Source organism: Emydura macquarii, unplaced genomic scaffold (genome assembly GCF_026122565.2).
Source record: "Emydura macquarii macquarii isolate MOO-44397 ecotype Brisbane River unplaced genomic scaffold, CSIRO-AGI_Emac_v2 contig_1254, whole genome shotgun sequence".
Lineage (NCBI taxonomy): Eukaryota > Metazoa > Chordata > Testudines > Chelidae > Emydura > Emydura macquarii.
The window spans coordinates 7,433,094-7,450,037 of record NW_027131391.1 but is presented as its reverse complement, the minus strand read 5'-3'; the positions used below and the strand labels follow the sequence as shown (position 1 = coordinate 7,450,037).

General features: G+C 47.6%; 1 protein-coding gene across 1 annotated transcript in view; it reads right to left on the bottom strand.

Annotated features, from left to right (window-relative positions):
• Positions 1-5,114: 5,114 nt before the first annotated feature.
• The window catches only part of RTN4R (reticulon 4 receptor), a 108,512-nt gene continuing 96,682 nt past the window's right edge, over positions 5,115-16,944 (bottom strand). Inside the window, exon 2 of the mRNA XM_067550296.1 lies at positions 5,115-7,160. Within this exon, the coding sequence (XP_067406397.1) occupies positions 5,731-7,160 (1,430 nt within the window). The 3' untranslated portion in view covers positions 5,115-5,730. The remainder of the gene's footprint in view (positions 7,161-16,944) is intronic.

Below are 16,944 nucleotides of genomic sequence, written 5' to 3'. Positions count from 1 at the left end.
AAATGGAAAGACGAGTGCCCATGAGGTTGACTAAACTGGTTTAAATTCTCCCCATTGGTGAACGTCCGCAGCTCTGTGTGCTGTGACGCCTCGGAGGTCAGCTTCAGCAAACTCACATTTCACTGCTCTGGGGACAAAGCTATTCTTTTTTCTTGCCCAGGATTTATTCCAAACCATCCCCTGTCGTCCTTGCTTTCAGGTCCGTGATGCTGCTGGGCTGCTCTGATCGTAGGGCCTGATCCTGTGAAGCGCTGATTGCCCACGACTCCCAGTGACCTCACTGGGTGCAGGCTCGGGACCTGATAGGATGGTTCTAGGAACCATGTATCCAAACCACTAGCCCACATGGCGGCCAGCCTCTCGGCTGCGCCCCGTCACAGTGCTGTTGCTCAACATACTTTCCACTGTGTGGTGCTTCCTGCCACGGCATTTCACCGGCAGATCAGCCAGCTCTGTGTGACAATAGAAGTGCAACAGAAGGCCCCAGGCACTGCCGTCTCAGTGAAATGGCCCAGCCAACTGGTGGGAAGGGTTGATCACCTGGGAATTTGTTGATTGCTGTCAGAGCAGAGCAGGACCCCTTCCCCTTCCCACACCCTGGGTGCTGGTGTGAGAGTTTCTGCCCATCGACTCCTTGCTCCTCCCAAGGCGTGGCGGACCTGCACCACCCTGAAGTAGGGAGCCTGTCTTACATGCTTCAGAGACTGGGTGAAACAGCCTGCCTTGCCGCCGGTGCTTCACTGGCTGCAGAACGCCGCTGTGCCCAGCAGATTTGGAGAAACTGCTTCTGATCACCTGTGTGACGGCCGCCAGCTAGTCAGCATCGCCACCCCAGCTGCAGCTGGAGCTTCAGGAGAAATGGCTTCATGTCCCTGTGTGCTCATGGCACAGCTGTGATCGAGGGCAGGACACAGCTCCGCAGTGAGCTCTTGGCTTCCTAACATGCTGCGTGAAAGGTTTATATGGGATCACATCTGGCACGGCAACAGAAATCAGGGTGGACGTTCGGCATGATTCTGGGTCCACAGCAAGCTGATCAGCTGGCATTGCATGCCTCAGTGGGAGGTGATCTTAATACAACCCCCCTGTCTTCCTATAGATAGTCACTGCCCTCATCTCTGCCCCAGCCCTAGGAATGGGCCTGCCAGAGATGGGAGAGCGCAAGGACATGGGCACAGCCCTTGCACCACTGTCAGATGGATGGAGACTGACTCCAGCAGGGCTTACTCTGATGCTGGTAAACCAAGTGCCCGCTCTGGCCAAGGCCATGGGCGGTAGGTGAGCTGGTTTGGTTTCCAGCGATGTGTTTGTCAGTTCTTAGCTGTCCATTTGTTTTGTTCAAACTAGGTATTACGCTCATAATGTACTTAGTGTGTAGATGCTATGAAATGCTCGTAAATTGCTGCCTGCGTTACACTCCCTCGAAATGGCTGCATTCCAGGCGATAGGGAAATACGTAAGTGTTGCTTTATAATTTTGAAAATGTTTGTTCGGGCCTTGTGAACCCAGGCGTGGGAATCATGTCCCCACCCATTCAGCCGGCCTAGCAAGATTAAATGGCCCATTAAGGAACATCACAGCACAAAGGGTTGGCGACTGGCCCTCTCACCTCGGAAATGCTCTGTGCAAGGGAGCTCATCTCATAGACTGGATGACTAACTGTAAAATAGAAAACAGGGTCACAAGAGAAAGTTTCATCTCTTTGCTGTTCGAACTCTGACAGGGCCAGAGATACTAAACTGAAGTGGAGATCCCCTAGGTTTGCCCTGAAAGACATTTTGAATTGACAGTTCACTCTTAGGAATTAGATTGTAACTCATTTGGGTGTACGTTTGCTTGCTTTATCCTATAACTAACGCTCTCATTTCTTTTTCCGAGTTACTAAACCTTTAGATAGTTTATTACAGGTTTGGCCATAGATATTGTGTTTGGTGTAAAATCTAGGGGTCCAATTGACCTGGGGTAAGCGACTGGTCTCGTGGGATTGGAAGCAACCTGAATAGTGTGTGATGTTTTGTGTAAGTGACCATTGATCACTGAGTCCAGCTTGCCTGGGTGGCAAGAGAGACTGGAACGTCTAAGGGACCTGTCTGTAAGAGTGATCCAGGAGTTCACCTTGCTTGGTGAAATCTAATTACAGAACACACTACCGGCTTGGGGCATCTGCCCTGCTTTTGGCAGCCTGTCCTGAGGCAGGCAGTGGTGGTCATGTGGTCCTCCAGACAGCGGGACGCTCAGAAAGGCCCTGAAATGACCCCAAAAGATGCCATGTATGGGTCATGGCATCAGCACCCAGACTGGCCAGGTGCACAATGGGATGGAGGCTGTACAAACATCCCTGCCCCTCCACTCCAGCTCCCCCACCCTTGCCAGAAATCACCCCCCTGCAGGATCCTCCCGTTCCCCAGCTCTCATTCTTTTCCACTTTGCCCCTTTCTGCCCTTCCTCCTGGCTCTGCCTCAGCCTCCTCCTTGCTGGCCCTGCGTCCCTCCCTGCCAAACAGCAGAGCGCTCAGCTAGGGGGCTTAGGGCTCCAGCACCTTCTCTCCAGCTTTCACTTTTTCTTTGCATGTCTCCCATGCACAGCCCTCTCACTCGCACGGGAGTGACGGTTGTGATGTCCGGGGAATGACCCTGGCGCAAGGGCAAGGGGACTCAAGCCTCACCATTTCTTTGCTCCTCACAGACTCAGGTGTGATGATTTTGCTGTCACTGCTGCCCAGGTCACACATGGTGGTGGCATCTGTGCCTGGCAGGGCAGGTTATAATACCCTAGATTACTGTGCTCTGTGCCTCAGATAGGGTTGTAGAATCCTTCTCTACCTGGATATTGACATCCCCCATCCCTGTCCTTTTGGCGAACCACCAACCCCCATGCGCCAGGGCAGGGCTATTCTCCCCATTGAACAGATGAGAACTGAGGTACAGAGAGAGACCGAGGTCAAACCGGGAGGCTACGGCAGAGCTTTGAAGAGAGCTCAGCCGTCCTGAGTCCAGACTGGGGCCTTCACCACTAGACCCTTTCTCCTGCCTTCCTCTTTAATGAAGATTGCCCAGTTCCTTAACTCTGCCCTGGGCCCTAGACGCTGCAATGAAATGGGTCACAGCTTCACAGCTTGGAGCTGGACTGGAGTAACCTTGAAATTCAGGGGGCGTTCAGAGGTAAGCTTCTGGTTTGGCCCAGTACGGAGACGTGAGCCATTTCTGAGGTTTGGATGTGACTCTGGGAGCGTGTTTTGGACTTGGCTGCCGTTGGTGCATCAGTGCAGACGTTCTTGCTCTACTATGGCAAATATTTGGCTGTGAATCCCCCCGCCCCCCGCTTCTCAGTGCTTAACAATGGAGTCATAGAGGTTCAGGCAAGAAGGGACCACCACATCATCTAGTCTGACCTCCTGTCTATCACAGGCCACCAACACCACCCAGCCACCCCTGCACCAAACCCAACAGGCAGAACTAGACCAAAGTTTAACATGTTAGCACCTGTCTTGTTAGATTCTTAAGTTCTTTCCTCCACGTGGGCTGTAGCCCGCTTCAGTTTTATTTCATAGTTTTCTATCCTATCAGTTTCGGTTTCGTCCTCCTCCAAAGCTCTTCATTTGTGATTTTTTTTTTTCTTCCTGGCCCTCTGATGTTGAGGATTTGCCTAAGAGAGCTGCTTTTAAAAAACTTGCAATTTAATGCGTAAGATTGTAATAAGTTTTCATGTTTCAGTGCCGAATGGTAAGACAGATTTTACAACTGTATTAAATAGTCAACGTTGACTTTGGAGGCACGGTTTCCATTTCTCCAGATCGGCTTTAGGGTTGCGAAGGCACGTCTGGCTTTTGCGCTTCTGGCTTTAATGGCTTTGTCTGTTCCACCGGTTTTGTTTACCGTGCTGCCAAGATCTGTGAAGTGTCAGATCTCTTTTATGTCAATCCCAGAAAATGTTATTGGTGTTTCTCTTGTGTTGATTCTTTTGCTTGTAGTTTCGTCAGCAGGCGCTGGGCTGTGGTCTGCCCCATCGCCTCTTCCTCAGGGGCTTAAAGACAAAGGGGAACACACACCAGAAGCACCACGGAAAGCTATTAAAATGACGTGGGAAGAAGCTAAGACTGTAGGAAGAGACTGCCTAAGATGGCAGGCAGTGGTGAAAGCCCTGTCTCCTGTATGGAATAAAGAGGCAAAGGTCAAGTCGTTATGTGCTACCTGCCTGTTATACATCTGGCCTTGGTGCAAAGATACAAATGACTTCACACCCTTCCCGCGGATGTTGCAGAGCACAGAGGAAACGTAGCCATTTTCTAGGGAAAAGTAACCCATTTTCTAATGCTTCCCTCCCACAGCTCTGGAGTAACGTGGGATACAAAATAGAGTGTGTGGGGGGTCTGTTTTTAACAAAAGAGAAACGTATGGATTTCCATCCGAGGTACTTTAAAAGCCCATCACCTTGGTATCTGAGCACCACACAGACATCCGTGTATATGCCTTCCTCACACAGGGGTGCATTATGCCCATTGTACCAATGGGGAAGTGAGCCGCTGGGCTGATTAAGTGAATTCCACAAAACTCCACTGGGAGGCCACTCAGATCTCCTTGATCCCTAGCTATTGCCTTGACCAGGAGGTCTAGCAGCATCGTGTCTGGGGATACATTTCCTGTTTGACAAAGCAAAGTCTGAACACAGCATTGCTCTGGAGACACTTCCCTAGGCTTAGCAGGACAAGTCCTTAATCACAGGGGCTGGATGCAGTTATTTGTACAGGCCTAAAGGAAAACGGCCCCCAGTGACTCCTGTGAGCGCACGGGATTCTTTACTCACCGTTCCCTCACTGAAGAGTGCTTGGCTTGGAGGGGGCTGGGGTCATATCTCCAGCTATTCTGAGCATCTTGAAATATGCATGATGTTGGGGGAGGGCGTAGGACAGGTGGGAAGGGAAGCAAGGAACTCCTTTGTTGGCACCAATTAAAGATTGTTTAATGGTGCAGAGTACATCTTATTTGCCGCCTTCACATTAAATGTTGGACCCTACCTCCCAGCCCTGAGAGTTCAATGGGCGGCTCTGACACCCTCTTTATTTTCAAAGCTTTTCAGTTCACCAGCGGGCTTCACCTCTTGCAGATAATGACAGCTTAGGAAAAAGAAATCTTTATTTTATATTTTTGTATAATTGTACACAAGTAAAATAAAATGCATATCTATATATACTGCAATCTTAGTGAACGAAAAGGAAGCATTCTTTAACAAATGCTGCCCATAAACATGGTGCGATGGAAATGAACACGGTAAAACTGCAATATTCATAAACATAGGAGAAAAGTAGCATCGAATGCATCACCTCTGCAAATAGGAACTTGCAATGTCGTTCAATATGAGTTCAAGTTACAAACAAATTTTAAACATTCTTTTAGGAGCGTTTTCTTACATACGCTTTTGTTTTTTGTTTTGTTGTGTGTGTGTGTGTGTGTCTGTGTGAGTAAATCATATTTCTTTCCCATCTGCTGGAGCAAAAGCTGTTATGTGAGTAAGTGCAGTTCCGAAGACCAAAGGTATAACTCACAGGTTTCAGGACAAATAAATTATGTACATCTTGGTATTTCTTTTTGTTTTGTATAAAGGCATCCAGTTAACATTTGTGTAACAAAGCTTTCTCGGGGTGTATAGCAGTTTGCTTCACTCTTGCAACATTTATGGAGGTCAGCAAAATTCTGGTATTAAAGTGTCATCAATCAAGGGAAAGACACGTTCTTAGCAGAACAACAGTAAGCTCCAAACCAAAGGGGCAATCAAAAGACTTAAGCTTAGCTGTAACGTGGAGCTGTTTCCTTGCTGGGTGAGGCGGCACTGGGCCTTAGACTTGTTTTTTTTAGAGCACCCCTGCCTCTTTTTGGTTGGGACTGTGGAGGGTTCAATGGGAGCTAGGAATTCTGGTTTCAACTTGGTCAATGGAGGTTCTACAACACTGGGGAAGGTCCCAAAGGGGGAGTCATTTATTTGCTTGTTGCTTCCGTTTTTGGAAGGGTCCGTTTCGATGTACTTGGTTTTGGACATGTTCTCCTTGTCTTTGAAAGGGTTGTTGGGGGACGGGCGGCTGCTGTGTGAAGAAGGACCTGCCTTGCCCTTGGCTTCATAAATAAAAGATTTATCCGTTTCCGGCTGGCAGCACTTCCGGGAGCTGTCATGGGAATTTAGAGGGGGGTCAGTGGTTGGCAGTTTGCCAGATCTGGTCTTAGTGCTAAAAACACTTGTTCTTATCTGATGGAGAGAGTCAACACATCCTTCCAAGTCGCTGCTCTGCAGTCTTTTGAGGTCTCTCCCTGCCAAGTTAGCAGGCAGATGGCACTCCAGCTCTGATGAAGAGCCTTTAAACTGTTTAAACCAATTCCAGAGGGATCGAGCCTGACAGTCACAGATCCACTGGTTGCCGTTTAACCGCAGGTATTGGAGGGACACCAAGGGAGCCATCGTTTCGCCAGTGAGCACCGTCAAGTTGTTATTGAACAGATACAAGGTCAACACTTTCCCAAGGTCATGGAAAGACCGGCGGTGGACCAGGCTGACTCTGTTCTGGTGCAACAGGAGCCGATCCAAGTTGATGAGCCCACGAAAGACATTCTCCGACAAGCTCTTAATTTTATTACCATGCAAAAACAGGTAGGTGAGATTGGCAAGATCTAGGAACGTGTCATCCAGCAGGTTCTGCAGGTTATTATCCTGAAGGTAGAGATACTGCAAGGAGAACAACCCGCGGAAAAGCCCCGTGGAGAGCTCCAGGAGCCCACAGCGATCCAGGTGTAAAGTGTGAAGGTGGACGAGACCCCGGAAAGTGGTGGGATTGATGGACTTCAAGTTCACATTGTCACTGAGGTCTAACTCCTCCAGCTTGTTGAGCCCAGAGAATGCCCCGGACTCAATGAGGCTGATGTTGTTGGAATGGACCCAAAGGATAGTCATGTTACGGCAGGAGCTGAAGCTGGTGGCCCTCACCAGGGTTATCTTGTTGTTGTGAAGGAAGATGCGTTGGGTCTGTATGGGGATCTCAGTGGGGATTGCCGTCAGGCCCTGCTGCTGACAGCTTATTGTGATCTTGGGTTCACTGTAGCATACACACGCCCCGGGGCAAGATTCCACTTCCGACTGGATGTTCAAGCAAAGCACCAAAATCAGCAGTTTGCTTCCTAAAGGAGAACAAAACCAGAAAGTAAATTAGAGTCTGTTATGGGAGACCGTTTTTCTCTGCAGCTCATGTTTTATGTATTAGGCTGAAATTCACCTTTGCAAGTGCATTGACTTAACCACACAGTACCCGCAAACAACCTGTGCCTGGGGAGCCAAACAACTGCATTAAAGCCTGAGAACTGTTCCGCCACGCAATACGATAGTTCAAACCAACGTAGGCTTGGCGGGAGGGTCTGAATGCAGCATCAGCTTTTCACACTTGGGAAGCCTCGAAGTTAGGCCACAAAGGGAAAGGAGGGTTCTTATTGTTTATTTGTAGTGTGGGGTTGCATTGTGTGTTGTGAAGATCAGGAGGTGGAGGGAGTCTCTGAACAAACGTCCTAACAAGCAGACAGTCCCTACCCCGAGGAAGTATATAGCTGTGCACCTTAGGGGGCATTTGTTTTCATCACAGAATCACCACACCATTTAGCACAATTCAACACTAGAGCCAGATTTACGCTACAGCCCTACATGGACACAGTGATCCTGACCTAACCCCCCGTGTGGACAGTGCTATGTTGGCGAGAGAGCTGGGTTGGCTGCAGCGTGGTAGCGCACTGCATGAAGACAAGCCTAGGGGAAGCGTCTGCTCAGGAGTGGCCCAGGGCTGGGATAGCAGAGGGTGCATCAGGCCAGGCGTGGGTGGCCTTGTATCATGCACTGCCAGACACATGCCAGTGTGACCCCATTAGTTCCTCTTAGCCTGGCACGCCACACCCCATGCCTGGCCTGCTGCAGCCTCTGCTCTCCCAGTCCACCACAAGCAGGTGCATAGAGTCTGTTCTCAAACAACAGTGAGAGTGAGCATCTCTTCGTCGGCCTTTCCATCAGCTGTCTATCTGCATGGACCCCTTTGTCCTGCATGAAATGATTGCCTCTGTCTCTCAGAAGCACTGAGAAGTCAAGCACGTTTACTGAGAGTCACTGGGCACCATTTCTGCCTCTTCTAATGCTGATCGGCCCATGATCTCCTGCCAGGCCCTCCCTTTTCTCCTAGGAAATCCATGCAGGCCCTCAGAAAGCGCATCTGAGGCATGGCTTGTGCTTGCCAGAGGGTGACACTGTGCTGGGGGAGGTGGTGCCCAGACAGATTCGAGTACCCCTGAGAGTTTGCATCCCAACAGGAGACCCTTACATTTATGGTTGGGGTGCAACCACCATGAAATGGCCACAAATTGGCATGCTGAGCCTGTGCCCCGCACGGTACCAAGGCCCAGAACCTCAAATAGGACTTAGATGCCTAAATACCATTGAGGATCTGGGCTCGTGTACCTTCAACTTTCACTGACGCCGGTGGGAGCGGAGAACAGTCTGCCCTCACGTGACTGGGCCCCCAATACACAGGAGCAAAATGCTCCCAATGTAGGGTGGGTGGCTTTTGAGGTGCCTGCCCGGTTCTGAAATGAGACAACAGGTCCAGTGTGTTCTCCTCTCCCCATAACCCAAAAACCCACAGGGAGACATCCATGTGCACCGCCACTCACAGCGAGAGATGCATCTACCCTGGGCACATTGAAGCAGTGGGCATTACGGGTTGAGACTACCACTGAGGAACCAGGGAAGGCATTTTTAACAGGGCTTTACCAGCAGTTAGCAGCCATTTAACTAGATTGTTACCTCTAACTAATCTGCTGATCTAGTATGCTCTGGTAGCAGCCGTGGCAGCACATGCCCATTTGTGAAATGCCCCATGCCATTCAGCACACATGAGCCTCAAACACACGTGTCTCCTTTCCAGCTCATCACAGCATCTGGAACGAAGGAGACATGCTTTTATCATGAGCCGGGAAATCTGAGCCAAGGGGCAAAGAGCAACTTCCTGGGTTTGTTTGTACGGCGGGTTTTGGCTTCCTTAAAAGATTGGAAACGTTGGTCATGCATTTTAATGCCTCATTACACCTTCCTGTAAAGTAGCAGCTTAATAGCAGAGTTCAGCGAGTCAGGCAGACCGAGACAGTGACACAAACCGGACAACTTAGCGAGAGCCAGAGAGATTCCTGCCATTTCCAGCCCACGTATGCGCAATGGAATCTAAACACCGCTCTCGTACGGCTGAATTCAGGAGCGAGTGGGCTGCCTTTCCCAGACAAGCCTGAAAGACGATACTGTACCTAATGCAATCTCATCAGCGCTGAGTCTAAGTAGCAACGTCAAACTCGGATGATAAGAGCATAAATCATATGGAAACTCCAGCAAACTGTTTACTGAAGCAATGACAAAGGTATCAAAGAGGCTGAGGAGGAAGAGTCTCTTTCGTGTGATAAAAGGCTGGAAACCTAGATGCGTGTTTCACGCCTGTCATAAACATTCACTAGGTACAGCTAATAAATCTGTAGCTGATCCAATATTCCCATATAGACATGAGATTCTTATACATCATATTTCACTTGGGAGAAGAAACCATCCCAGCATGTTGGGATAATATGAGCCTAATATTATTATCTGCTGTGCCTCCCTGGAAGGCGGCATGTTGAGATCAGCATTATGACACATTCTGGCTGGCTTGTCATGTTTTGACACATCACATCCCATTGTGTGGAGGAAAGTAACACAAGGCAACTGAAGTCTCCCGCCGGGGACGTGTCACACCAAGAGGAACCTCCTGGGAAATTAAAACAATGCCGGTATCTCTCTGACCAGCACGATTCCTCTCCAGCTAAGAAAGAAAAACGGCAGGAAAGGAAAAATGTCTTTCTGTTGGTTTCTTCAGCATCGTGATTCACATCATCAGGGGGTCAGGGATGGCTCTGGAGCGGTGGAATTCAGTCTGCCCTGCAACAGCGTCCGCTCCATTGTCACACCACATCCAGGCTCCATGCATTGCCTGGGAAATCTGGGCTACTTCTAGTTCTTCCTCCCTTGCATTTGCAATAGCACAGGGCCTAAAACCTACCTGGGAGAAAATCTAACTGGTACCTGGATGAACCATACGCGTAATCAATTCACAGGACATAAATCTGTGTGACAGCACGCCTCCCTCCAGCCCCAGAAAGGGGACGGGAAAGCTTGTGTATATACCCCTCCTCTCCCCCAATGAAGGGCCAGGATTACACGTGAATATACACCCCCCGCCCCATCCTCAGAGCTCCCTCACCTGCTTTCAGCACTGTCCGTTTGGGTCTATTGAACCGTCCTGCACAGTCAGGGCCCCGCAGGTCCCTTGTGGTGGACACGGCTGCTAAGGTCTAGCCCCAATGGTGGTGCTTCTTCTCAGCCCACGGGAGCAGAAGGAAGGTGACAGGCCCCTGCTCCTGCTGCAGTCCCCGGCTCCGATTCCTGGCTGCTAGAGATCCAGTGGAGGGGAAGTAATTCCAGACAGCACAACAAGCCTCTCTTTTAATTAGCGAGTCGGGTGGTGGCTCAGATTAGCTCATTTCACCACAGACAGCTCCCGTCAATCGTCGCCGAAGCCTTTTTTCACTCACAATTTGTTTCCCTTTGTTGGACTCGGCGGGGCTCACTGATGCTCAGTAGATCGTCAGAGCCTTCAGCGCACATTGCAGGTGTGCAGAATTGGCCAATGGGGTGACTCATGGTGTCAGACATCCATTTAGAACATCTCACCGGACATCGGCAATCCCAAGAGAAAGGAGCCGGAGAGGCCCTTGAGAAGCAATGCTAGGAAAGGAACTGAAATACTTTTCTAATAGGATAGCTTCTCCTCCAGGAAATGTGATCTAACATTCTCATTCACTGACGGACAAGCCACACTCATGGTTCTATTTGCTTTCCACAAACTACTCTTAGTATAATATTTTTATGAGTGCTGTTCCCCAATGTTTGGATGCTAATATTCTAACTGCATGGTTAAGTGTATTAACCCTAATCTGGGATATTGCAGTTTATTTACTATTCGTATTTTATGACTTTCAAACCAAACTTTGTACTTTTGGGTAATTTGTGCATTATACCCCGATGCATTATACCCACTGTTTATAATTTGTGCATTAGACCCACTCTTTATTTAAACTCTCTATTTGATCCTTTTCACATCAGCTTTAATAAAAATTTAAAATCTGTACTGAGGTAGCCCCTAGGAGGTCCCATCATGAACCAGACCCCATTGTGCTAGGTGCTGTACAAACACAGAACAGAAAGATGGTCCCTGCTCCAAAGAGCTTGCAATCTAAGTGTAAGACAAGAGATGGATAAAGACAGACAGGGGAGCACAAGGAAGCAATGAGTCAGTTTTGCTCAGCATGGTGGGCAGGAAGGTCCTAATCTTTGACAAGTTTGTTGTAGGCCTCACCACAAAAGAGAACTTTAAGGCAGGATATGAAAGACAATGAAGGGATGTTTACAGGGAGCTCCTCCCAAACATGAGGGTAGCAGGAGAGAAAGCATGACAACGCTTGTTTGAAAATGTAACGTGTGGGTGATGGAGGCTAATGTCATTGGCTGGTCAGAGGTGGGAGTCAACATCTCGATAGAGAATGAGAGATTGTGGGGGTTGGTCCTGCTTTGAGCAGGGGGTTGGACTAGATACCTCCTGAGGTCCCTCCCAACCCTCATCATCTATGATTCCAGGAGGATAGGTACGTGAGGATCTGCTGTGAAGGGCCCTGAAAGTGAAGATAAGCATCTTATATTTGACGTGGCAACGAGGAGGGAGCCAGCCGAGGGATACAAGGGATGCTAGGAGAATGCAGCAGCGTCCTGAATGGCCGCGAGCCGGGAAAGGCTACGTTTGGTGTGAACGGAGAGACGGAGGGTGCAGTCATGGAGGTGCAAGATGCCAAGCGTTTGGATGAGAATGTTGGCTGTGTGGGTGGAGAGGATCTTACTGACGTTCTGCAGAAAGGACTGGCGAGATTTAGACATCTCCTGGACGGGAGGACCTAGAGAGAGGGCGGAGTCGAAGATGACACCGAGGTCACGATCCTGACTAAGTGTTAGTTGTCTGTTTTAGACGTCAGTGTCAGAGTTTGTGTGTGTGTGTATGTAGGACACTGTGCAGTGGGGGTTGTGAGTGGGTGGACAGTGGGCCTGCTTGTGTGTTTGTGTGTGTAGATGTGTGGCCCTCCTTCATCTCCCTTTCCTTCCCCGTCCCTCCCTCCATCTTCCTCGCCTTCTTTTTCGTTCCCTTTGTCTCTCATCTTCTCCTTCCTCCCCAATAACCCTCCCCGTGTTTTCTAGCTTCCCCCCCCCCCCCCCTTGGGAGGGGGGAGGTGACGGACAGCAGGGACCCAGCCCTGAGGGAACCACAGCCCTGGCTCTGGGGCCTGGGCAGCAATCTATACTTCGTACATCACGATTCACACCCTGCTGCCTCTTATTGCTCTGGGTACAAAGTGGAGAGGAAAGAACTGAAGCTTCAAAGCTCAGCGTGTGTGAACGCAGCACGGATCTAGCTGAGATGTCACACACCCCAGCCAGGACACTGGCCTGCGACATCTCAACCTGTGGATAGGGTTAACTGAGTCTGAATAAATGGGCCAACTCTTGGGAGGGGCTGAGCATCTGCAACTCTTGGGGGTCCCCACGGAAGTGGTCAATGCTCTGGACCTCTCAGGATTAAGCCCCTTGGGTGATGTTAGTCACTGAGGCAACCACTATTGTGAGTAACAAGGAGGCCTTGGGGTCATCTCCTGCCTGTGCGCCAGACCAGAGCAAGGCCCTGGCTGTATGTCTATCAAAGGGCTCGGTGTCCAGGGCCTGAAACTCTGCAGAGCACTGCCTGCTACGCCACTGTGGGAGTCGGAGTCCACAGGGCGGACCCACCAGCACCCAACATCTAGCACAGGGGTTGCTCGTGGGGCAGGGCCCTGGCTGTTGCCATCCAAACAAGAGAAGACAGGTAACCAAGGGGATGGGCCCAGGGAGGGAGAAGGGGCCCAGTATCTGACTGGCACATTTACCACACGGCTGCTTGTTTTCCCACAGTTCTGCACTGACAGTCCAGCTGTAGGTTCCATTTCATGGCCCCATATTCCCCCAGTCTAATGGGCATGAATCCTGTCCCCCAGAGAGGGGGAAAAGAGACAGCGGACTGCTCCACACACCTCAGCATGTTCCCACAGCCTCTACAGAAGGATCAACCACTGCACCAAGCCCCAGCCAAAGTCCCAAAACCCAGACCCACAGACTCGAGCGGCTTTTCAATCCCCACCCAGCCCCGTGGAAAAGACCCTCAGGATGAGATCAATTCCCAGCCGCTCCCCTCCTGCAGGAGAGACCATTCCTGTCTCCCTTCCAGATCATGATTAAAACGTTAATGGTTTAAAACACAGTTCTGGTCAAAAGCGAAAGATAAAAAGGAAACTCAGCATCTGACACCTTCTAGGTGCGTGGCTTTGAATTTTGCATTTGTTCCTCCTGAGCTTTCTTTAAAGCAGAAAGGTCCTCCAGTCAAACTAGGCTGCAGCACTTTCCCTTTGCCATCTTAGAAGTGTTATGACTCATGGAACTGGGAAGCAATTAAAGCGGGTCCATTATCTGCCTTTCCGCTAGTCCCAGGTGCGACCGCATTGTCAAACACAGCAATTAGACAGAAAAGGCTCCTGGGGCCTCTAATAGATGCTTTGCAAACTTTCTAAGAGGCCAAAGCAAAATGCAATTTTCTGCAGTTTGCAGAGCCGGAGCCTTTCCCTCCTGCTTTCCTCTTGTCTCTATTGATTTGGAGATATTATAATGCAGCTTTACTATAGTGGAGGGTCAATAATCATTTGAATTCACTCCTGGTTGGACATAAAGGGGCTACTTTACAATACAAAACCTTTTGCTGATGCAAACAGCATTTTGCTTTTGTTTATAGTATGGAGCGAGGAGAACTGCTTAATTCCCAGCTTTAAATTGCAAAATGGACTTAAAAGCCGTGAGGGGAATTTCAAACAATAGCAAAGTAACTTCAGTTTCTTTCCTATTTTTGATTGAAGCAGAAGGATGTATGTGTGTGTAGGTTGAATATATACTGCTAGTTTAATGGGGTACAAGTTTGTGGGGGGGGGGAGGGAGCTAGTCTCATGTCAGTAATTACACTTCCCTGTAATTACATCCACATGGCCTGGAGAACAGTACCCATAACCTGCATGGGAGCATTCTGGGGGAATCAACACTGTTACCACGCCCCCATTGGGGAGAAACATTCCCCATGGCTGTTAATGAGCCATGCAACCCCAGCAGGTGGGAGAACAGACTCTATTTGTGTCCAGGGTATCCACAACCCTGTATTGGCTAGACCCATTAGTGCTACATGCTGAGTCAATCCACTGAGCTCTGTCTCCATGAACCTTCAGGGCTGGGGCCCTCTCTCTTGCATGTGTGTAGAGTGCCCGATACAATTTAGCTTAACAAAGAGACATTTAAATGGTGACTTGATTGCAACCTATAAGTACCTACACGGGGAACAAATATTTAATAACAGGCTCTGCTGCCTAGCAGAGAAAGGTGGCAGCCACGATCCAGTGGCTGGAAACTGAAGCTAGACAAATTCAGACTGAAAATAAGATGTAAATTTTTAACGGAGAGAGTAATTAACCACTGGAGCAATTTAATTTACCAAGGGTTGTGGTGGATTCTCCATCACTGACAATTTTTAAATCAAGATTGGATGTGTTTCTGAAAGTTCTGCTCTAGGAATTATTTTGGGAGCAGTTGTCTGGTCTGTGTTATATAAGAGGTTAGACTAGCTGATCACAATGGATTGCTTCAGGCCTTAGAATCTATGAATGGGACGTTGGGCACAGATCCTGGGTGGTGCAGTAATACACATTAATAAAGATGACAAACTATGTTAAAAGAATGTTATTTGGTTTGCAAAGTCAAGCACTCAAAAGTAAGGAAATGCACAACCTTCATTCTGTGTCCTTGTACATCTACCCTGTGCAATGAATGAGGCATGGCCCTGTGGAAAAAATAACATGATCATGTAATTAAAGACTGCACCATAAGGTATATGTATGCGCAAGATGAATAGACAACTGCAAAGTGGGCATTTCCTCTCTTTTGAGTGTTCAACTTTGCAATCAAATAACATTCTTTTAGCTTTTTTATTTGGTATGTAGTATCTTAGGGGGGTTATTTGTAAGGAAAAAAGGTAAAACCAAGTTCTATAATGTGCGATCAGGGTGGATAAAAATCAACTATTTTAAAAAAATAAATTCAAAATATGATTTTTTTTATTTAAATTAAATAATTTTTTTTCTTTTAAAAATAAAGCTATTTAAAATTAATTAGAAATTATGACAGCCTTCATGAAGATTTACGTATACTATACTCTGGTCAAATACTTTAAATTAAATAAAGAATAATAATATTCAAGCAGTATGTATCTGCTGCCAAAGTTTTTAAGAAAGTCAAAACACTGAAATGGTGGAAGTTTTTGACTAAGGTCCTGGAACCAGAGTGTATTGAAGTGCTAAACTATCTTTCAATAGCCGTAGCTTCTTCTGCAGCTGTAGAGAGAATATTTTCTCCATTTCTGTTTATTTAATGAGTTCAGTTCAATGACTAGTGCATTCAAAGTCAAGAAACTGATTGAGAGTTGAAAAAACAAGCCAGCGTGTTTGATTTTATTTATAGACTGGAAGAGGCAAAGTGTGAGAGCATGAGATTCACTAGTTCTAAAATGTCAAAGGACATGGTGACCAGAAACGATCAGTCCAATTCACTAACTACAGAAAATATTTCCTGTGTTTAATAAAATCCGTTAGGTTTAAATGCAAAACATGTTTGGATAAACTTTCTTTTTTGACGTATCCAGCACATTGAAGGTACTTTTATGTAACTAATAAAACCATTTTTAAATGCTGTGTTTGTGCATTTTTAATTGAATGCCAAATTCCATACAAATGCAGCTGGACATAAATCAAAATAGAATAAAATTAAAAAAAAATCATCACCTTGCAAATGAGAAATGCATCATTTCCCACTTTCTAACATAATACAAATGTAAAACTAAGAATCTGAATAAATGTGTGTTAAACAATATAATTGCTTAAATAAATGTGTTAATCCTCCTGGTTAGCAAAAAGAAGTATCAAATTATACCAGCAATGAGAATCAACCTTTTTTTATGAAAATGAAATGGAAAAAATGCAAAACCAGGTTTAAATTGATTATCTAAATCGAAATTTCTCACATGCAACCCCACCCCATCTGGAAACATTAGTGAGATATGAAGCCTGACCCTTCAACGTAGAGGACAACTTGAGCTAAGGGATTAGAGAGGAGTAGTAAACAGCTGCTATCTCAGAAGGGAATCACAGGCTGCTGGGGCTATGTGCTAGCTCTGCATGGAGTTATCCAGGCTGGCTCTATTTCTCCCTAAGTAGTCCAGCAACCCACAGGTGTCCCTAGTACCTTGGCAGTAGCGGTAGCCCAGACTTAGAATGCTTGTGTTTAGTTACTGTTTTGGCAGGCTACAAGCATTTCCCTAAGGAAAAGGGGATTTTTAACCATTGATATTTCAGCAAATCTAAAGGGAATTTCCTGGGGAACGAAAAAGGCACTTCTGTAGACCTGAGGGCTTTTCCCCTGAAAATTTCAAAAGTCTGCTGCAAACCATGGAAACATGAAAACTTTTTAAAGAAAACGTTGCAGGAATATTTCCATTATGAAAAGTGTCAGGCAACATAAGGTCACTAAGGCTCTGCTCCCCCTATGGCAATAACAAAAACACCACCAATTAAGCTAATATTTCACTATCGTGGGCAGGGAATGAGAAAGCCACATTCTGTGGCTATGGAATTTGCTGTAGAATTCACCCCTTCTTCACAGAGAACCATGCACCAGAACCTTAGC